This window comes from Apteryx rowi, unplaced genomic scaffold (genome assembly GCF_003343035.1).
Source record: "Apteryx rowi isolate R43461 unplaced genomic scaffold, aptRow1 scaffold_1158, whole genome shotgun sequence".
Lineage (NCBI taxonomy): Eukaryota > Metazoa > Chordata > Aves > Apterygiformes > Apterygidae > Apteryx > Apteryx rowi.
Genome location: NW_020447373.1, coordinates 73,366 through 97,094, shown reverse-complemented (window position 1 = coordinate 97,094; position 23,729 = coordinate 73,366). Strand labels below are relative to the sequence as shown.

The 23,729-nt window shown below is 37.3% G+C and overlaps 1 protein-coding gene across 4 annotated transcripts in view; it reads right to left on the bottom strand.

Annotated features, from left to right (window-relative positions):
* Positions 1-12,828: 12,828 nt before the first annotated feature.
* The window catches only part of SORBS2 (sorbin and SH3 domain containing 2), a 79,010-nt gene continuing 68,109 nt past the window's right edge, over positions 12,829-23,729 (bottom strand). For all 4 annotated transcript variants that reach the window (XM_026080780.1, XM_026080798.1, XM_026080804.1 and 1 more), the window contains 3 exons: positions 17,512-17,561; positions 13,716-13,822; positions 12,829-12,911 (listed from right to left, as the gene is read on the bottom strand). In XM_026080780.1, the coding sequence (XP_025936565.1) occupies positions 12,850-12,911; positions 13,716-13,822; positions 17,512-17,561 (219 nt within the window). In that variant the 3' untranslated portion in view covers positions 12,829-12,849. The remainder of the gene's footprint in view (positions 12,912-13,715; positions 13,823-17,511; positions 17,562-23,729) is intronic.

Sequence of the window (23,729 nt, the reverse complement as noted above, 5' to 3'; positions counted from 1 at the left end):
CGTGTTATCTTTCTACCCAGTGCAATCTGAAGTGTACAACCACTCTTTTTTTTTCCTGGACCAGAAGGGGGGGGAACCCAAACTGTTGAATTTTTTCACATTGCTTAATTGCTGAGGCTTTGGGGGAGAGACAAACAATTAGGCATAAGAATAGTAGCATGGTGCACTAATTCATCATTGCATACCATGCTACCTTGCTGGCTTTGGAAAACCAAGTCACTGTGCCCATGGCGCAGTATCCTTTACCACCGGAGTTACTGAGAGGTGTGCTTTCTAACTCATGTCAGAATGTTCTAGGTGACAGGTTCCTTTCTCTTTCCTAGTGCTTCTCTGCCTCGATGGAAGGAAATGTTGTTTTCCTGACAAATCAGCAGGCTGAGTTATAAATAGAGGTTAAAAAATAGCAAATGTTTACCACTGATTCATCTCATATGTTATAGGCTGCAGAATATCAGGTAGAATAAACCCTGGCAGAGGCAGAAAAAACAAAATTCTCTTCAGAGTACATGTACATTTTAAGCCAGGAGTGTGATAAACCTCCTGTCCTAGTTTGGAGCTTAGTCTCTGTCATGATAAACTGTACTGAACTGAGCCTCTGTGAAATTTAGGCACTAACAGCCTAGGATACTAAATGGAGCTTGAAAATCATTTGCATGTGTGGAACAGCATGTTCTTAAACTTGCTCTTCAGAGGTGAAAGGCCAGAATATTCCCTACTGCATGGCCTGTTCTCTGTTTCAGAGAAYGTGGGTATAGAGGAAGTCTCCTTTTAATAAAAGTTACTTATTTTAAAACAATTTCCCAAAGCAATAAGATAGGACTATTCATATACGGATCAAAGCTATTCCTAATTGCACGGTCAGGGAGCAGTAGTGGTTAATAACTTGGATCCTGCTAAACTTTTCGTATCAGCTTTTGGTTAGTGGACCTCTGATAAATTAGCAGTACCCTCAGTTTCTCCTGGCAAAGAAGAAATCCTCTCTTTCCCTTTCCTAGCTGGTATGACAAGCAGCTCTGGTATTCTTCTCATGCCCCTGGCTAAGAGAGCAGGAGTGGGGCTCCAGTACTGTACCCCTTTCCCAGGCATTAGCTGCTGCAAATACATCTATGGCACGTGAGCTGGGGAGGGGCATTCCTACAACTCTTTGCTTCTTTCTCTCCCCTCCCTTTCAGCTTTGTGGTTATTTTGAAACAATTTGGCTCAACTGTCCCCTCATTTTAGGCTTTTTTTTTTTTTTTTTAATTTTCTGTCTGCAGGCTCAGGAAGCCAGGAATGTTGTGTCTTGTACTTCTTTTCACATTAATTTTGTAAGGGTCATAAATTTGTTTTGAAAATATTGCAGAAGCTGAAGAATTAAGCCTACTCATTTTCTCCAAGAAACTTCCTACTTAGCAAGTGTAGAATAGGTGTCCTAGAGCCTTTTAAAACCTTCATTAATCGTCTGACCTAAATTAACTAGCAAATAAGTGGAAAGTAAATCTTTTACTGAAATCATGTATTTCAAAAATCTGTTCCATAATGTCTAAGCAAGTTTGAAGTGGAAATTTAAATCTTCTATTTTAAAAAACTTGTTCCACCAATGTTTTCTTCTGAACTTTTGTATTATCTGAAATTTGGGCACTGATTTTCTTGTTTTCCTTCTAATTTTGAAAAAAGGCAAAGGAGAAGTTGGAGACATATGTAAAATGACAGGTGCTTCAAAGTGTCTAAAGGAGTAAAATGCTGATGTTGCATTCAGGCATTGAAGTGCCATTCATCTTTATTTTGAAAACTTAGGTCTGTAACATATTTGCAAACTAAGATATACATGTATTGAATTTCCATCTGTGTTCTTATGATTCCAGTTAGTGCATTGATTGCTGGAGGTGTTGCTTCCATCACTGAATTTCTTCTGTGCCTTTGTCTGTTTTGCATGGGTTAGATTAGTGTTGTGGCTTGGGAAGAAATTTCCTGTCCTTTATTGGTTTCTCTGTGAGTCTGATGTAACATCAACTCTTATTTTAATTATGATTCCTAGCACCAAAAAAAAAAAAAAAAAAAAAGTTGTGAAGCACTTCACAATTCGCATGCTTAATTACTTTTCTAAGAACTGAATGATTTCTGAGAGGATGTGTTTTTTCTGTTGTGTATGGAAAAGGGTTTATACTTCTGTTTTGACAGCCTGTAGCAGTTCTGATGGAGAATCCTAAAGACTAGGGCTGCAACACTGACTGTAAGAAAGGAATTGTTTTTCTTCTCAGCTCATTCAGTTATCACTGGTTCATCTCTGTTTAATAGCTAAAATCAAACGTCACCTCCAAGTTTGGCAAGCTGATGCCTTATTTGGTTTGAAGTGAAAGCCCATTTTGGCACTGAGAGCTGAATAAACTCATTCCAGAGGAGTAAATTTGGAATGGAGTTAGCAAGACTTCGTGCCAGGGCAGCAGATAAATCCAGTAAGCTTCATAAATCAACATGTTGACGCTTTTTTTTTTTTTTTTTTAATGCAACATAAGGTGCCTCTTAAACTGTCTTCTGATGTGCTTGCTATTCAGCATTACCTGAATGAATAATAGATAGAAAGTGCTAGATTTAAGAAATCTCTTTCATAATATATGTTATAGAGCTAGGTACATTCAGGAAAAGAGTTAGAATACTTCACTAGGTGTGTAATGACATTTGTATTCCAGAACTGTAACATAACTCTTCGGACACCCAGCGCTGCCTCTAATAAAAACAAAGTCTCATTTGTATTTCTAAAATGATTATTTCTTGATTTAATCTATGGTCATATTATATGTTTAGGTAACACATCATCATTTTGCCTTTTTTTGCAATGTGGTATCTCTAACTTCCTGACCTCTTCCAGAGGAAAGCTTACTGTAATTTTTAAAGGGACGGTGAAGAAGTCTGAGGGAATCAAGAGGTTGATTTTTATGTTTGAGTCTTCTTACTTCCTGTTCTTTTCAAACCATAGTGTTCTGATTTCTTTCCAAACCATAATGTTCTGATTAATAAAATAGTTCTCTTAGCCATTACTGGATGATGAGAGAAACCTTGTCCTTCTTTGAGCTAGTGGTAAAATTTCCATCAGCTTCCATGAAGCTTGGGAGCCTGTGTGTGTGTATGTCTCTTTTCCAGTGGAAACACCATGTTTTCCCCCTTCTTCTAGTTTGTTTTTGGTAGCAAAAGTTTATATATGGAAAAAGGCCTGAATTCAAGTGTCAAGGAAAGAACAGTAATTTTGTTAAACAAGAAAATACTCATGCTTGTACAATTGTGACTGGTACTTTATTCCTGGTTAGCCTTTCTCTAGATGATCTTTGAGTCAGTTCTTGTTCTTTTTCTTGTCTATAATTTCAGAAGTAGGATAATATTTCTAATTTATTGAGAATGTCCTCCACTGTAAATAACAGGTGATAAGTCTAGAGATGCTACTAACTACAGTGTACCATTTGCAGAAGATGGAAGGAAAATAGTAGGTAAAGCTGCCCTAGGTGTCTGGGGCTCCTGACTTCTGACATTTCTCCTGGCTTTCATTTTAATTGGTTCTTTCTTGCTTTTATCTTGAGCTGCAAAAAAGTGCACTTTGATAGGGCCTTTCATATTTACCAGAGCAGAGCAAAGTCCTTATATACAACTGCATTCCAACAGCAAGAATGCCATTGAAGCTGTGTCCCTGGTGTTTCCTTTGGGCTTGCTCCAGGTGTTTGGAGTCCCGTAGGCAATTGGAGACACTAGCGACGTCAGTGGAATTTAAAGTATCGGGGTATGGTCCACAGTGGCTTACTCTGTACCACTGAATTCGATAGGAGTTTTTCCATTGACCGCTCTGTGTGTGTTAGTGCATGTTTGTGTGTATGAGAGATAGATACCTTTGTTAATGGAGATCTGCTATGGTTTTGTATTAGTCTAGTGACTCAAAACTTACACATCTAGGAAGCTTAGAAATGAAAAATAGTTTATTTTGCATTAAGCCTGAAAGAGTACTTGTGTTTAAGTGCAGAGCAGTCCAGGCTTTTTCCAAGGCGTGTGTCAACCTTTTAGATTGATACCTTGATGTAGTTTCTAGTCTCACATGAGATGAGACTTCATACACGAATGATGAGATCACATGTAAAGCCACATTCACTTGTGGTCCACAGTGCCAAATTTTTGAAAAAAAAAAAATATATATATATATATATATTTTTTTTTGAGAAACAGACATCAGAATTTTTTTTTAATATGCAATTGTCATTTTAAGTTCCATAAACTACTGTATTCAGTATCTATTTTTCCTTCACCTTGTGGCTTGGGTTTAACATTTTAACAGCAGTTGCTATGGAAGAGTTATCCATGTTTATTGGGTCATAACAAACAGCAACAGCTGAAAGACAAATATGGTATTCTGTTTTAAGTATAAGGATGGGATGTGAGCCAGAGATCAGCAGCTTTAGAATGTAACTAGCCACAAAGCTGGATCTCTGAAAGTTCTGACGTGCACTGAAGTTATTCAGATTTAACACTTATATTTAGTTTATACTTAAAGTATTTCTTCATTGTAATTTTGATTTCTGTTTGTTAAAGGGATACTGTCACTTGTCCATGTCCATGAATTAGTTTTCTTAACAGCAAAAGAAAATACTGAGTGAAAGTAATTAATTATGCATTTCACACTTTGCTCTTATTGGACGTGTTTGCTTTTTGTTCAGTGAATGTAGGGGTAAGTGCATAGCTTTGAGAAAACATTAAAAAAAATTGGCTGTATTGTGAGGAAAGATATAACCACAGTGGGGCAAAACCAGCAGAAACATAACTATGGTAAACTTTTCAGTTTTATCAACATCTAGTTACTGTATCCTGAACAGTTAGTGTGAAAACTGTTGGACATGCGTATGTACAGACTTAAATATACACAGACCTAAAACTAATATTTTTGCATCTGCTATTGATATATTCCAGTATACAGGGAATTTGCCTTTAGGTGTGTAATGTCAATGTGAGTTATTATTATTCATTCATACTGTAGCTGGGAGCTTCAACTTTGGAAGTTTTCTAGTACTGTAGAAATCCAGGCCAGAATTTGAGGATAATCCCTCCACAGATTTTTCAAAGGTAATCCTGTCTCTACAATGTGAAGACAGATAAATCATTGTATGTACAGTTAGTGCTTTGAAATGTGAGTAAACCTCTTCTGACAGAAATTTTTGTAGGAATAAAGATTTGGAAACTGTCTTGCTTACAATCCTTGCCAAAAAACAACAAACAAACAACAAAGCCCAAAACCAAAAAACCACATGGAAATCCCCAAAGTCTCCCTGAAAGCTGGGCTTTTCTCTAGCCTGTCAATAGCATTTTAGCAATTACAATAGGTATTACACTTTCCAGAGCTTAAAAATAACTTGCTGAAGTCTCTTCATGTGAGAGAATGTGAAGATGTTTAAAGTCAGGACCTTCTAACCAATACTGATCATGTGCTGTGGAAGCTGTTATTCAGCATGTATGGTATGGCTTGATGCAGTAGACACATTGCATCTTTGGAAGCTTCTGGAATTTCAGTAATGAAAACGATGACCAAGATGTTCCAGGTATGCTTTTAATAGCCRTCTGGATAATGTGGTGCAAGAGCAAGACTCTAAAACCCTGAACAGGCTACCACAGAATTACAGCATTTCTTACTTGTAAAAACCACTATAATTGGAACAACAGTAAAGAAAGGCACTGTGATTCACAGGGTCAGTATGAGGCACGTACAGGTAATGCAAAGGTAAATTTGCCCCAGAGCTGCTACTTACTCCTTTCTCTCTCATGCTTCCATAGCTTGCTGCCTTTCCCTTGATAATCCTCCTGCCTCTAGAGTTGATAGGAAGGGGCAGAGTGGTAGAACAGGAGGAAAAAGTAGCTAAGGCTACCTTGAGGAATGGTAGTAAGAGGTCCATGGAGCTTGGAGAATTTAAGAAATAGCTTGACTTCTGCATGCAGCCACACCTCTTGCTATAGAAGTTCAAATCTTCCCCTGTTGATCTCGCTCCTCCTAGCCTGATCTGATCTAACAGTTGCCTTTCTAAGGCTTTCTTGGGGAGTTGTCGTTAGAGGAAGAAGTACAAGGTGTGTGTAGTGAAGGAAGAAGGTGGTTCATGAGACCGCCTCCATTAAGTAGGCCAAGTATCCTGTTTCCAAGGCCTGAAACAACTCTCTTCGATCTTGCCTGCCTCCATTTCCAGCATAGCCTGTTCTTTCTCCCCCAGGAATCACCTTGCCTCCACCTCTGATTTTTGTGCGTTTTTGGAAGACTTCAAAGGGGCAGATGTTTGAGAAATATGGGTTATCTGAGATAAAGGATGTACATGTGAAAATACATCTGTAAGTGACAATTTAGTTTAATCTAGTAATTTTTATTTGTGTTTAATCAATGGCTAAAACCTTAAAGTAGGGAATACTCTTAAGTGTTGTACAAATAGGCAGCAGGAGGTTGATCCCTGCTGTGCAGTTTATTACCATGTGATAAAATAGGTAAACAGAGGAAGAGGGGGATTGTGAAAGACCAAGAAAGCTTGGGTACTAAGCAGTAGTTTCAGGTGTTACCATATATCAAAATGATGTCTGCTGCTGAAAAGTCAGGTTTTTTTTGTAACAGCTTAAAAAACAGATCTTTTGTAACTTAAAACCATGTCAGACATGATTATCTGGTGCTGACATAGGTATGGGCCAATCTTTTTTTTCTCTGACCGTTGGTTCTTTAGAGATCCCTGTGACTTAAGTAGTAGCTGCAGAAATCTTGCACCCCTCTAGAAATCTGCTTACTTCAGAACATATATATATAGGTATGGCTTGGTGACTAGCAGATATTTTTCATGTCCTAAATATCTCCCTATGCTTTTGGTGGGGTATGACTTTCATACTGGCCACTTCAAATTGTGCTTAGTGTTGCTTTGTGCCTTGCATCTCGCAGTTGGCTGCAGTAGTACATGAAGAGAGGCTATAAATAGTTCATAGAGCTGTTTGGATAAAAGGTGGCATATAAATATTGTTACCTCAGATGCTGGCCACTTTAATTTATTCTCTTGTACAGTCTGAGGGAGGGGCTGATTCTCACCTGTTCAAATACTTCCAAAGCTACGTATAAAAAGTACCTATGTATAACAGATGAATCAGCAGTAGTGTAAGAAAAGCCTTCAGCAGGTCTGGAGCTAGCCAGTATTTGTACATGTTTCACATTACAGTTCAGAGTGTAAACCCCAGACCACTGCCCTGCAGCAGGGGAAGCATGAGTTGAGTCATGCCGTGCTCTGGGTATATCTAGCAAATCACAGCGATGGGCACAGTGTGATGACCTACTTAGAACGACATGTTCAGTTACTGCAGTTTCCCATCTGCAGTGCTGTTTTCAGCTGAATGTTTAACTCTGTTCAGCTCATTCAGCTGAATGTTTAACTCTGTCAGGGAAAAATTTTGATGCAAGTGACTGAAGGTTTGATAATTCTTTTGATACTTACGGCAGTCCATTTCTTTGGGTCTTCAGTGTCACTTCTAAAAAGCATTGTAATACATTAAAATGAAATGGAGGTATTTTAAGACAGCCAAGAAAGTGGCAAAGGTCCAGGTCTTTCAAGGTATTTAAATAGCAAACTACCATTAAAAATCAGTTGGGGGTAGGGCTAGTCACCTGAAGTGGACCCAGGTGAATACAGGACCCTCTCTTGTGAAAGGAAACAGTGGCTTGCAACAGAGAAGTTTATTTCTTTTATCCTCCTTTTCTTGGTGGGGTTAAGGAGGGAGATCAAGAGTCACTGTGTGTAAGTGTCTGGTAATTCTTCACTGGTGAAAATAGAAATAATTACATTATTCTTGGGATATTTATTGAAGTGTGTTTTACTGTCTTCTCTGATGGATGGAAAATGTAGGAGGGTTACTTTGTTATGCATTGTATATGGGTGATGAAATAATGGCTTCAAATTCTGTTATTTATGTTGGCAGCGAGAAACATAAATTGCTGAGAACTGTGTATCTGTACCAAAGATAAACCTAGCAACGCATTTCTGGTTGTCAGTCAACATTTCCCCCTGGCTCCCATGTGTCACTTGTGATGTAATGTCTTTCTGTTCAAGTGGAAACCTCTATCTGTAATTAGATGTGACATAACTTAAAGGCTGCTCAGAAAATTGCAAGGGGATATTTGTTATAGGCATTAAGGCTATTTTAGTAAGAATGCCTTCTACTTTCTGGTAATATTAAACAATCATCTGCTATCACATGCAAATTAAGCTTCACTCCATCTCTGACTCTTGAATAAACATAAGTTAAATATAATACTAGAAGGTGTAACTCTGTAATTTTATATATGGGAGTCACACAGATGCAAATGAGATAGGAGCTGGGAGTTTTGGGTGCAGAGCTGCTGAAGAATTAAGCTGTGCAGTATAACCAACAACCAGGATTAGACCAAAAATTGTACGTGTAGGGTTATTTAGGCTCTTTCCTGGTTTCATCACTACATATTAGTTTAGAAACTTCTATTATTCCTGTTTTGGAGGTGACACAAAATACATGAATAAGAGAGCCTGTAGGTCATGCGCATCACTTTCTTTGGCCTAAATAGTATCTGACTCAGGATAGTGCAAGCAAGAATTCATTCATTCTTTTGTTTCCCTTTCAGTGGATTTCCATTGTATTCTCAGTGGGTATGTAGAAGAATATTTGTAACTTGCTAATGAGTGTGATTCCAGTATATTGATGAGAATAACAGATACTGTGGGGTAATTTTAGCTATGATTTTAAAAACAACTTACTGGACAAAAAGGGGGAAGATAAAACTTAAACAGCAGTTTTTCCCTCCAGTCAAACAAGTGGTATGATGCTGATATTGATTACCTGTAGAGTTGTAAGAAAAAAGCTGCCGCCTTAAATATTTCCCCTGCTTTCTGTGTATGGATGAGGCATCGATTTCTACATCTTGGTCTGGCAACTTCCCTACTCTGTAAATGGATGGATTCAGGTTGTGGTCTGATTGCTATGTACTGGATGGAGCAAGGGTTTGTGCTGTATTAACATCTTCAGAACAAAACCAAAAAACCCCCCTGAAGTCTCTGCTCTTTCAATATGCTGTTGTGACTCTGGAGGCACATATAATTTGACTTTAAGTTGACTTGCAAATTAGATACTAGAGTAGGGGAGTATCTTCTGTGCTTCATAGTGGGAACAGTTAAACTGTTTCTGGGCTTTGCCTGCACAGTGCAAACTAGACATTCAGTTGCTTTAATGCTTCTCTTTTGCATAATTTCCTTTTCAAACTAACATAGAAACACTATTACAAATACAATCCTTGAGGAAGATTCTGGCCCTGTTGAATTCAACAGGGCTTGCTGTTACCTGGAGCAAGGCCAGGGTTTCACCGTGTAACTAACTATAAAAGTTGTAAGAGAATATACTTAGCAATGACCTAAGGTTCTTCTAGAACTACTTACTTCATAATTTCTACTTCACATTAGCTTGTGCATTGCTTTTTCAAATGTACAGGAAGCACCTTGTGTTCTTGTCACGCTTCTGTACATCAGCGTTTAAAGGCAACTAGTAAATACCGGGCATTACAGAATAGCATGACAACATGCTTTGCTTCAGTGCTGGCAACAGAATGTTAAAACTGCTGTGGTGACCCTTTGCTCAGGTCAGAATATATCACTACATTGAAATGTAGCTCAGGCATCTTTTTTTTTTTTTTTTTTTTTTGTAGGCCATAAGAATTAGTGAGACTACACTGACCAGTTGTGCTTCCTGCCTTTATTAATATTAGGCTAGCTTTTACAGAAAAAGATTCTATTAAAGCACAGTACTTCCTGCTTCTTACAGGTATGTGGTACAAAGCAGTACTTCAGTGAAGTCCCAACTATGTTTGGCACATTGGATTGTACAACAGCAAGAACAAACCACACAACATCTGATTGTTTCATCCAGTGTTCCTTTCATCTGGGTTATAAGGCTATAAGAGATGCAGATGGTAGGCTTAAACTAACTTTGCATGGGAAGGACACACTTACCTGAAAGAGACTAGTACTGCCTTAGTAGGGCCGGGTCCAGATTGAAAGCACTCCCAGTAGAGACACATTTATACTCCCAAAGGAGTTTATTTAGTGGAGTTTTAACAGCTGTCCCTGTTGATAACGTTAACTTGGTCTACACAAAGGTTATACTCCATATAGCTATATTTATTGAGGAGTGTCAGTTTTCTGTTTTTCAGCACGGCTGTTGTAAAGATAAAAACTGAGTGTAGATCGGACTCAAAGGAATAGATGATTCATGATAAAATGCAGCTTGCTGGAATTCTTCAGTGGTAAAAAGTACAGCATATACAGTGTTTGGGAGGAAACACCCTGGCAATGGAGGCCAGTGTGACTTGGAGGAGCAGGGGACTAAAGAGCACATGAGACACTAGTAAAAACTGTTACTGGGGTGGGGCTTGCCTCTCACTGGAGGGGGGGGGGGGTTGGTTTTGGTTGTTTTAACATCCAGTTGTTAAACTTGTTTAGAAGTTTTTACTTGAAGTGCTAAGTGTAAGATGATCCCCAAAAATCTTTTTTTTTTTTTTTTTTGTTAAAGGAAAGGATTAGGGTGTAGGAACCTTTGACAGGTTTCACAGTTGTATATTTTACCTTTGTGCTTCTGGAATGAAGGGTAGCTCTGGCAACAGAAAAATCATCTTGTATTAGCACTGTCAGTGGAGGAAATCCAGAATGTTGCTTTTGTATGCAAGTTTTTTCAGGATGACATTGAAGTGGACCAGTTGAGTGCTGTACAGGACTGTTGAGCAAGGGCAATGCTAACTGCCTGTATATATAACCTGTATGTTTAGTGGCAGAAAAAAATCTCCATACAAGGAAAAACTGACTGTTTGCATTTAGGCTGACTAGTAGCAAACACTTACGTTATATATTAGATGTATTTTGAGAAATGATGGGGGGAAACGGTTGTGTACTCCAAGCAAAATTTATTAGAAGTCTATTCAAGGAAAAAAAAAACCAAAACACAGAGACCTTTTGCTTGTAAGAATTCAAAGTCAGTTACCTGAAAGCCAGGTATGAAAAACTTGTATATATTTTTCTAAATCAGATACAGAGTAGAAACAGTACTTTTTAAATATCACAGGCAACAGATATTTAAGTCTTCAATCATAAATGGCATCAAAGATAGGTATTAATCTCACAGCAAGGCTGCATGCAGATCTAATTTAAAATTGAAAGCCTTGAAATATAACGCTTTTGCCATGAAATCTGCAATAATAAAGGTATGCTGCACAAAGATGTTTCTTTACTTTTGTCTTAATGACATTTTTGAGTAATAAAGACATATGTACATTTAGATTTGGCTGGTAAACCATATTTTAATTAATAAAATTCTGCGTAAAATGCTATTTTACAGAATTGCACTATCCAGATGTCCTTATGGTAAGTGGGGCAAGTAAAGAAAAATGCATTGAAATGTTCTGTATGTGGAAAAGAGCAACGATCAAATAAGGAACTTAATATTTTTTTAAATCAACAACAAAATGGCTCTGTACAAAAAAAGCAAACATATGTACAAAATGCTACAGCGACTAAATACATTTTGATAACTTCAATCCTTTACCCATGAGAAACACAGTAAAAGCTTTTGCCATCTATAAGGTGCTGAAGAAACCAAATCTGAATTTTTTTGTATAAAGCCATAGTCATTATCATCCTGTGCCTTAATTTCATATATTATTATGCTTACCTTTGTTTAAGGAAAGTGTATGTTTTCAAATACTTGTTTCATTCAGGAAAAAAACCCTAAAATGTATCAGTTTCAATACTGTGACTTTTTTTTCTGTACTAAATTCCTAAAAAGAATGTGTAACTCAGGTTTTGTTAACATATATATGTAGTGAAATAAAATCAGTACATGATACTTGTGAATATTTTTCAGGTGGCTATGTTAGAAAACTTTGCACTAACACTGTTTAAGCCCTGCTTAAAATTCATGTGATACGTAAAAACACTAAACTCTCACATTTCATGTTGCTGACTATTACAACATTTTGATTATAACCATTTAAATTCAGACATCAGTAGCAGGTTATTATTGTCTATGCTTATATCATTGTCTGTCTCTTCATTAAATCCTGTTTACCAAGGTTTCATGCCTCTTGCACTTTCTTACCTTTTAACAAAAAGCACTATAGCTTTTTGGGGAAAAAAGAAAAATGGTTTAGCCAATACCATTGCACCCATTCAGAACACTACTAAGTTCCCCTGTTTTTTCGCTATGCTTGCTTGAGATTTTACAATCACTGTGCATATGTTACAACATACAAGTGCAGGCAAAAAATCTGTATTATAATTTTTCATACATTGTAAACCAGTACAATAGGCAAACCTGTGATACAGCAAAGTGAAAGCAACATATGCTGCCAAGCTAAAAAGAATTTTGAAACTCAGACAACTTTTTTTTAATAGTAAACAGCAACTTCCCCTCTGTAATGCGTGCATGTTGAAAAAAAAATATATATTTTTTTCCATAGCACTTCATGATAGTACCACTAATGCTCAAAACAGGAACAGCCCACCCTGACCCCCCATGGCAATTCACCTGTGTAACTGTCATCAGGCTTTTCCTATTCTTGAGTCTCAAAAAATATTTAAAACAACAAGTACTTAAATGTTGAAACAATTCCTCTTGTTTCAGAAAAGTTTAGCTATTCACGCTGTAGTCGTTGCTGTAATACTGCTGGAAGGTTTGGCGGATGGGATGAGGATGAACTAGATGGCCTCTATCTGAGACTGCAAGCAAGAAAACAGAAGGCCTGTGTAGCATGTTTTCTAGCAGCTTTTTGCAGATGTGTTGCAGAGATGCAGCATAAATAAGTAGGAAAAAAATTCACAGCCTCTTGACATAGTTTCCAGGGAAAGTACCAAAGAATTTGGTTCTTCTTGAGGTTCCTGAAATTAGAAGCAATAGATGAAAGATGGGAAACAACAGGAAATCACTATGCAAGTGTGGCCCTTTTTTTTTTTTTTCTTTTAATATTTCACAAATGGTAGAAATATTTACTGTTCTTTACAATACAACTCAGTTATTTTGAATTTAATTTGAGAGTTGTGAATTTTAACAAGTTACAACTGCAGGAAGGAAAAAACAAATAGAAGAGGCATATCTGATTAAGTTGTTCAGCCTGATTAAAATTTGTATTAAATCTAATGTGCTGAAATTTCAACTTGGTACATGAAAATCATTTAACTTAAACACTGTCAGTTGTAATTGAATAATGTGGATTTTTGAAGTGCCAAGGACTAGTAAGATGATAAAGTTAGCCAGAGTATGTGTGAAAGTTTATGGAATGATTGAGCCACTTTTTTCTAGGCCTACTTATGAAACCTGTATTTGTTCAGTAATACTTGCTTCTCAGAAGTAGTCAAATCTGTAGAGGTATTCATGTGAATAAGTTTTACCTCATCAGGTCTTAATGAAGAGAGACATAATAATGCATAATTCATTTTGTGTCCCATGAGAATGACAACAGTGCTTTTCAACAGACTGGAGGCATGTGTCAATTTGTGGCCATCAGTTCCAAAACATCCACTAATTTCAGTGGATTTTGGTTGAGATTTCTCCTGATAAAGCCAGGTTCAGGTTTATTATATTGAATACCAAAATTTAATTAGGTTATAAAATACCAAACAAACTGAGGATAACAAAGGTCATGAATAAAACATAAATGAAAAAGCAACCAAATTAAAACATACCCACAAACCATCCATCATCACATTTTTCCATCACATCAATGACATCTCCCTCTCTGAGCTCCAATTCATCTTCATTCCTAGGAGTATAGTTATATAGAGCCTGAAACCTTAAATAGGACAAATGATGCATTTTAAAAAAAAGTAAAAGTTCTTTGCATCTCTGCTGAAGTAGAAGAGCTGGTTTAGACATTAAGTGATACTTACAAATACAGGGGAAAAGGGTTTATTTTGCCTGGTGGAAGACTTCAGGGCTAGGGCTGTTCTGTAGCAAGTGTCCTGCTTTATCTGAAAGGTAACTCATCAGACACGGAAGGCTGGGGACTTAAGGCAAGCCTGATTGATTGATTGACGCTCAACTGGTTCATTTGTTAAAACAGCTGGTTAAAACACAGAATTCTAATACTTTGAAAAAAGCATTATTTTATAGTTGAGTCACTGGGAGCACAAGGACTTCTAGAAGGGAGGCTGTAAATGGGCTAGCCTCTTAACTCCCGTCACCAACACCTAACCTTATGACTTTGCCTTTAAGAAGAGTCAGAAAGCTGAGCCTACAGCCCAGGTGCTCTGTTGCATGGCCCAGCGAAGTGCCACACAGTATAAGCCAGGGGCCTAGCATCCCTCTGAATGCATGGAGAAGGGTGCAGAGGAGGGGGGCTCACACAGGCTGGTACTGTGACAGGGGAGCTCCCTGGGCTCCTCAGTAACAACTGCTGAGGAGCAATGGGGCACTTAAGAGCACTGGATGTAAAAGAGGTGCCTACTTCTGTGGGGAAGGTGGAGAGTAATTGCTACTTGAAAACAGCTGAAAACAGGGGTGGTTTTCTTAAGCTGTCCTTTTACACTGTACCAAGTGGCCAGAAACTGCTTGAAGTGTGGAGAACCCTAGCTCAAATCTGACTGAGGGAACTGTCCCCTGCCCAGGTACTGGGAAGGAGCATCTAGAGCTGCCACCTCACTGGCAGGACATCCTTTGCTTATCCTATGGCTTTTCTGTATTTATTCTACTCTGGGAACAGGACAGAATGTGAGCCATCTACCTACAGGGTTGGAACAGATGATCTTCCAAATGGTTTCTGTCTGAAAGGAAGAGGAGTTGTTGGTAGTAAAAAAGTGTGAAATGGAGAAAATTTTCTGGGAAGAAACTCCCAGAATCCCCTATCCCTCTGGGGTAGAGGAAGGGAAAAGAGATGAACTGAGCAGGTGGAAGGAGCAAGATACTGTTCCCTAAGTTGATGTGTACCTCCTCACAATCAAAAACCACAAGTAAGGAAAAGTTAGTTTATGACTTCATATCTCTTGGATACAAAGGCCTCTGTGTCTGCCCTGAGCGTGCCTGACTGTCACAGCAGTCTCAGAGCTGGACAGGTAATAAAAGAGATTTAAATGGGGGAAGTGGCTAGAGAAAAAAGCATATACAAAAAGTATGTGCAGAGTCCCTTCATAAGAGGGATGCTAAAATGAAGAAGAATGAGTAGCTGCAGTACATGTGGGAAAGGGTGAAATACCTGAGACTGCATCTGCTAACAGGAATTGAGAGCAAAGTTGGAGAGAGAACTGGTTTAGTTCTTTAACACCCTCCCCAAAACCAAAGCAAAACAGAACAAAACCCACAAGCAAACCCTGAGTGAGTGAGAGGCTTCAGTTGGGTGACGTAAGGGTGGAAATTCAGACAGTATTCACAAAGTTGTCTCCCTTTCCTGGCTCTGGCCCCCCCCCCCCCCCCGGAAGATTGAAGAAGGGATGCGAGGTGGATAAATGGAAAGAGGTATGGGACTACCAAAGTTGTTATCTTTCATTTTATGTCAGGTTTTAGTAGAGTTTCTTGGAAATGAAAGAATGGGAGTAAGCTTCGGGTTAGCTCGGAAGAGCTCATGGTTCTCTGCAAAAGCCCGTGAGCTCTGCTGAGGCAGAATGTGTCAGCTCTTCTCAGTGCCTCTGCCCCAGCTAAGACTGTTTGCATGTAAAGGAGAAGGGCACAACTGTGTAATTTTTACAAAGGAAATAATTGTCATTTCAAAGTATGAAACAAAACATCATCATCATGATGTTCATTTTTTTTTCTCCCTTAACAGTTCACTGACTTTAAAACTTAACAACATTACTTTTCCCTCCCCATAATAAAAATAAAATAAAAAAACTTTGATTTTTGATCAAACAGAAGATTTTAATCAGCTCTGTATCATTCAGGCAGTTTCCATTGGCTTAAATGGGACTTTTCTTTATGTAACAAATTCCTGCTCCTGAAAGTCCCATTGGAAACTTCTATATTCAAACTTGTGCTAGGCTCAGTGTAATGATGATTGTCTTGAATAAATGTACTTATTTTTCACATTGCTGGTTTAGAGAAACAAAAGACACTGAAGGAAAAAATGATTTTAACTCAGGTTCTCATAACTGGCAGTTAAGTCTGATATTTTTACTTTAGATTTCATCCAACTACTTTGAATCATATTAACAAAATAGAACAGGACTGGTAATTTAACCAATTAATTACCTTTGGTAATTTACCTAGCAGGAGTCAGAAAACTTTGTGCAAAAATTAAATGGCAATAACATTTTCTGTCATGCTTATCATAATTCCAGAAAGGCAAGAGCTATGATGATATTCCAGAACTAATTAAATAAAGTACAGGAGTTGCAGATGTAATGTGTGATGAATTAGTTACTCAAATACAATAATGAGAAGTTCCTAATTAGCACTGTTTTTACTTTAGAAATCTAATTTTAGTTATTTCCATCTAATGCATTTTAATATTTCCTTTTCTAGTCACTTCATTCTCTCTTCGATAATTTAAGAATTTCTTAAATATGAAAGATTGCCATTTGCAATGTTGACCAACCAAAGAATGGTTGGTTGGCAATTTAAATATATTTCTATTTGTTTTTTAGACATAAATTACTTCATTCATATACTAGTTTGAGACTATGTTGAACAAAATCAGATAATTATTGCTTACAAAATAGAAGTAGAAGCTTCAGTATGCTCAAAAATACTGGCAGGAGCTTGAGAAAAGTCTTCTGTGAGATCAAAACCAAAATGTCCAATTTTCATTAAATATTATCTGTGGTCTAATTACTGGATAACTCTTTGCCCTTCTCTTCTTCCTTGCCATTTCTTTAAGTGATTAACAGCCAAAATTCTAAATATTTTTAGATGCTAAGCCTTAATTACATTTAGGTGATTTCATCTAATAGGGCCTACTCCAAAGCACTCTGAGGCTAGTTCAAGGATGGCTACTGGTTTCCATGATCAGTGAAGCAGGACCTGAGTGCAAGAGTAAAAAAAAAAATAATAATAAAAAAAAAACTTACACTGTACTTATATTGTAATAGTAAGCACCCAAATACCATTACTTGTTTTTTCCCAAGTGCTTATTTTGTTTGTGAAAATAAGACTTAGAATCTAGGATCTTCTCCAGTTTTTGGAAAGACTTCCATGTGTTTAATTTTTCAGCTTTATCCATTTAGTTTTTCTGTTAACATCCAGAACTGTTTCTGAATAATTTGTATCAAGTCAATGAAGCAGATGAGTTAATATTAAGTCTTTAAGCTGGCATTCTACTGAGGGGATCTAATAATGAGGAGATTAAAAAGTTGCACTTTATTTTTACCTATACTACAACTAAGACTTTATCCTCTGGGACCTTCTTGGATATCTTCCTACATCATGCAGTTATCTGTAATTCTCTGAAATCTCTTCATAACTGTAGCTGGCAGATTAAAAAATTATTTGAAGATGTAATGGCTGTTGTTTAAATGTTAGGTTTTTGGTTTAGTAGACAAGAAGTATACTTACGGTTCCCCCCCAGTGTGTATGTTTTCATGAGCAAACACAGGGCGCTGTGGCTGAAATGAAATGATTTGAAATGTAATAAAGATATATAGTTTGAATTTCAAATAGCTGGATAGTGGCATGACACACAGTCCCTTGAGAGTTCATATTCTATGTTGTGTAAAACCAACAACCTTCCCCCGGCCCCCTTCCCCCAACAAACCTCACAATAAATTCTTAAGAGACAAGGCAAGCAACAGAACTTTTGCAGGTTTAAAGATATGATTTTTAGAGAATTTAATGAAAACTAAAACAAAATTGAATTTAATCTATTTGTACTGTAGTAAAAACTTGGAATAGACGCTACTGCCTCTTCACTAACACTGAAACAGAAATAGCATTAGAAAAATCAGATGGAACTGAAGAGTGTTATTACACATTCCTTAGATGAAGTATATTTTTAGCTAAGCAGAAATAAAATCTCCTACACTTAATGGCAGAGTTTAGAATATCCACAGACAAACAACATCCCAATTTACATTACACACAGAGTACTAACTTGGCAGGCATATCATGCTATGCTGTAATTAATACTGTTTGATCTGAAGGGGGAGCACAAAGTCATGCAGGCTGTTGGGAGGCAAAGAGCAGAAAATTTTTGAAAGAACGCATGTAATTGTGTGATAATAACAACACTTTTACTTAAGAGGAAAAAGTGGTATGTATTTCCAGTGCAAAGTTTTATGAAAAGAATTCTTTTCATTCTTAATTGAGCATCACCACTAATATCTAATAAATTTGGAAATGACAGAAATGAAAGATACTAACCTCCTAGGGAAATCCTATCCTGTTTAGAAAGCCATTGACTTATACCTATCAGAATTTGGCTCAGGCCAGAGGCGGTGGAGGAGCAGCTGCTTGGAAGAGCTATTGATGTGAGTGGTGATTACATTCTTTGTTGACTGCGGATGTCCTACCATCATGCTGAAGACACTGACATACAAGAGGCTGATACAAGTTTGAGAACTGCATCTGCTTTGGCAGTGTGGATATCAAACATAACTCATACCACTTCTTTTTCTTTCATGAACTAAGAACTGCAACCTCATCTTGATGCCATGGAATTTGTCTTACTGCTCCATGCTTTTGTCTTTCCTGGGTTTGACTACTCCAATAAATTTTGCTTCAGTTTACTCTCAAAGATGATGCAGTCTTCCATGAGAGGCGGCCATGGTAACTAATCCATGGCCTGATGATGTAAGTTAAATATTAAAATGCACTGTGGGTTTTTTTTGTTTGTTTTTTCTCCCAACATCTCCAGATGAGGTAGTTAATTTCTTTTCATGATGTTCGTATGTATAAAGGCAGACAACACTGAATATTCTCCACTTCACCTTTACAGTCTGTAGAGTATACTTTTAAAAGTAGGGTACCTAATGATGCAGGCCGGTGAATAACAGAATTTTTATTCGTATTAATGAGAGCTAGGTGGGAAAGAGGTTTTGAAAGTTCTTAAGTTTTTTTTTTTTGTTGTTGTTGTTTTACTTTTTGACTATCTTCTCTCCCCCACTTACCTCTGGTCGACTTGTGTACAAGAAAGATGGATAGTTTTACTGAAGAATCCAATAATAAAGACTGAAAATTAGACATTTCAGTTCCCAGTAAACATCCTTCAGCAGTTGGCTTGTCAAGCAAGAACAAAATATTTCGCTGGGCAGATTGCTTGGTATTTGGATTCAAATCTGACCTTATTCTCTGCTAATTTTTCATCAGGTCTGTAACTGAGCTAATGCCAAAGATAGTAAAGATACAAGAGAACTCAACTGAGGCTAAGGATTTTCTTGCAAACAGTGAAAATCAACATCCTAAACAGTATTGCAAATGACTTAATGCTTTAAACATGTACCACATTGAGAAAAAAACACGGTAGGTCAATATTATCTTCTTTTTCTGTATATGCTTCAACAATTTAAATATAAAATATTTTATTGCTAGTTAACTACTGTTGTTAACAGTAAACAGATTATAGAAGATCAAGGTGAGTGAAGATTTTCAACTTTATGTTGTAGTTATAGAGAAAAACAGCAGAATTAGAATCTGGGAGATCTAGGGTGGAGTTGCCTGTGCTGTGTCTAAACAGGGGGACCTTGGAGCATTCCCTTCATCTGAATGCATGTCTTGATACTACCCCAGCTCATAACAAGAAGCCTTCTCCCCATCTTCTTTTCCCTCTAAGCTCTCGTTCCTACACACAGTGGTATTGGCTGGAAGGGGACTGTTGCAAGTCCTGGCTAATTGTGCTCAGGAGATATCATGAAATGTATCTCCCCATGGAAGCTCTTGGTGCTTAGGATTTCTGACTTCCAAATATTGCTCAGTTCACTAGATTATCCTATTTCCTAGGTAAAAATTTTAGGGCCTCATCTAAAAAATGTTCAAAAATGTATAGTCAAGTATGGTCCCAATTGCACAGCTGATTCTGTTGCATGATTGTTGTGTGTTTGCATATAATAATCTTTTATATTCCTGAACATTTAGTGTGTACAACTGGACTCCTGTAGTTTTGAAATTAAAATCATAAATGCACTCAATATGGACTCATACAGTCCCCTTAAAGTACTGGTGGCATATCACTCATTTGAAGTAACATGCCTGCTATCCACGCAAAATTAAAATAGGGCTTAATCCTTTTTTTTAATGGATCTTATACCAACTTGGGACTTTCTCTGTGATTGTGATGGTGTTGATCCATTAATACATGAATCCTGGCCTGCCTATTGTTGAATTTGTTCAGTGATGGAGAAAACAGTGCCCTCTCATACCTGGTAGCAAACAAAAGCCTGCCAAAAAAATCACAGGACTTTGAAAGTTAGAAAAAACTGCATATTTTAAAGAAAAACATTTTAAAAAGGGAGCCAACAGTAAGACAGTACCCTAAAATCAGCAGTGTCTACATGGAAAACAGTTCATCCTGTTATCAGTTTTAAGGGCCAAATGTTAAGAAAGAGATGCAGAAAATAATTTATTCCTGAAGTGAAAGTAACACATAATGCATAAACTCTTACTCTCTCATAGATTTTTGCATAATTTGAATAAGATTTTTGAGCCAAACACATACAAATTTTAAGTATAATCTGACCTTCAGGCTACATAGAATTGTTACAGTTTCAGACTGCTATGAAAGGAAAGGCTGAGGAGCATGACAGTCTGGAATAGCAGTGCTTGGAGGAAAAAGGGCAGTATCAAGTGAATGCAACACAGATTACCATAGCAACAAAATATTTTGAAAAGAAGGATATGCATTAAAAAACAAGAATGTAGCTTCGCAAAAGCCTGTGTACATGCAATGAATTATAAATTTTTGACTATTGGATAGTTTTAATAAACTAGAAATACTTTGAAACAAGAGGATCCATTTAGAAAAAAAAAAAGGCTAAATCATATAAAGAATTTTGACCTCTTATGTTTTTCTAGCACTGGAAATACTATGCAATACTGTAAAGATACAATACATTTATGGAATCATAACATAGGTTTTGGTACACAAAGACCCGTTGGCTTTACTTAGACATAGCATGGAAGCACAACAGGAGCAAAACATGGTATATTGATAGTATTCAGACACTTGGGCAAAAGCAGAATACTGAAAGACTAGACACTGAGCTCCTTTTATATGGAAATGCTATTATTGCACACTGGGCATACAGTACCATACCCTGTGTGAATAGCTGTGACCTCTGATAGATGAACTGCAGGATCTCTTACTCATCACAGGACTACGAGGAGGTTTACCCATAACAAATATCTCTCTCTTTAAATCAGCCTAGAGAAATCATAAAAACTGTGTCAGTTGAGAGCTTCAGAATGAAGCACCATGGGATTTTTGCTGCTTCATTCATATGTGCAAATTGGACATGCTTTCCTTGATAACGAAAGGCAAGGTGTTACAGGTGTGAATAATGAATAGTGCTATTAGGATATGGTATTTTCATTGTTGCAACTGTATCTTTTTTCCAAGAGTTTGCTGCTCTGGCACATACACTTGCACAGTTAAATTATTCACACACAATGCATTTGGTATAAGAACTGTCACTGCAAATGTATCCACTGAAGCAACCCAGTTAATAATACAGAAGGCACAACAGCAAACAGCAGAAAGATCATAGGTGTCTTAAAAATACCAATGACAATTGTTGTAGCTCTTGTCCGTTAAAAAGACAACAGACCTTACTTACCTTCTAAATGCAAATTTAAGTACTTGATGGAAAGTACTTCTAAGAAAAATTCCAGTTTCGTTAAGACCACTGTTAAATCAGCTAAATATTTGACAAAAGTCAGCACTTAAGGAGATATGAGGCAAATGTGAATTCCCAGGGGGAGGGGTGAGAAGAATGTGAGGGAAAGGGAGTGCTGAGATTGGAAACCTCTTCTTTGGATTTTGTGACTATTTGCCACTAGAATGTACCAAGAGAGAAGAACAAACCCCTTTTAGGAGCTGGGAGGGTGAATAATAAAAGAAAGGGAAACCAAGGGAGGGGGCAAAGAGGCAGGAAAACATTGCACATCCCTCCTACCATCACAGAGGGTGGTGCGACTTCCCATTGCTAGCTCCTTGTATTCTACTGTCCAGAATCCTGAGACATGCTTTAGATTTGAGCAATTTCCAACTATACATATATATATACACACATACATATATATGTACATACTTGTGTATGTGTATATATATGTATGTATAGTTGGAATATATATAAATACACATTTTTTTTTTACAATAACAAAAAATACCAAGATATCAGTATACAGTTTACTTTTAAGAGCTCTCTGAACAACCTCCTTTCACTTGTGGTATCTGAGTCTTGGAAACATCTCTCATGTTCTTTCTGGTCTGATAGTTATGATGAGATTTTAATCATGACTTCATGGTACAGTAGTTAGTGGACAACATGCACAAGCAGAAAGGGATAGGAACTGTCCTTCCTTCTGAAGTCCAGTTTGTAGACTAAGCAGCAAGAATGATGACAGCCAAAAAAACGTTGCAGTGATATTACTACAACTCTCCATCTTGACATTGTAGTCAGTTTTGACTACAGAAAGCAATAGTGTTTGCTCACCTTTGAGAGGAAATAAATCTTCATCTTATTTTGGAGCTTTTGTGGACCAAATCTGTTGTCAGTGGAGTGTCTTTATTAATTTCAACAATTTTCAAATAGGTAACTCTATGCTCATTAAGTTTATAGAGGAAACTGTTCCCCAGACTTCAGAAATAATCTAACTTTGAAATGGGTTGAAAAATAGAGAATTAATGGCTAAGTAGAACTGTGTAACAGAAACCCCAGACCTCTAGTTCTTCTCAGTACTCAGGCTCTAGCGTCTGCATAGATGGCCTCAGCCATGTCCCTGGGTTACTTGCGTGCCTTTCTTCCCACCATGCCCAATAAAGAACAGTACACATGACTGCAAGGTTCCCCAGGAACAGATCTTGTAACTCCCAAAAAAGGTATTACTTATATTTATTTTCATCTTGGATTACCATGCCTTGCTCAAACGAGGACAAGGAATATCAAGGTCACTTAGAAATAATTTCAGTGCTTTTTCGCTAGATGAGGAATTTTCTGAATTTTGTTGGTTAGACTAAGGAAAAAGCACCCATCAAAAGCACTATACAGCTGCTGAATTATTCAGAATTTCAGAAATGGATGCAGTAGTTTGTTTTACCCCTTTTTTGTGGTAAAACATTCCTAAGTCCACGATAAATTCATACCCTGGCAAGAACCTTTATGCCTCTTCCTTCCTTAAGAAAAAGCCACCAAAATGGTGGTCCTTAAGATTTCTTAAAGCCCATTACATATGGGTTTTCCATTAACACACAGTCTGATATGGTAGGTTTTTCAACAAGGATGTATTTTTTGCTACATATTAAATGATTATTTTTGATAGTCTTTCAAACTTTTTACAGGACTTTTTCTCCTTTTCACAAAAAAATTGACCCTCTGGAAGTCTGGAACCCTCCCTCTGGAAGTGGAAATTGAGTTTGSGTCTAAGCTGCACTGGGAATTGACTTTGTCTACCTAGAAATTGATAGGCTCTTTCCAGATTTCATTTTTCTGGCACAGAGTTGCATTGCTGACATGAATTGTAGTCATGAAGAGGCAATAATCTTTGTTCAGTCTTTGGCTAAYAGGATCAGTATTTAGAATGTTACCCTCTGCTGTATAGTGCTTTACTGAGAAATGTACAAC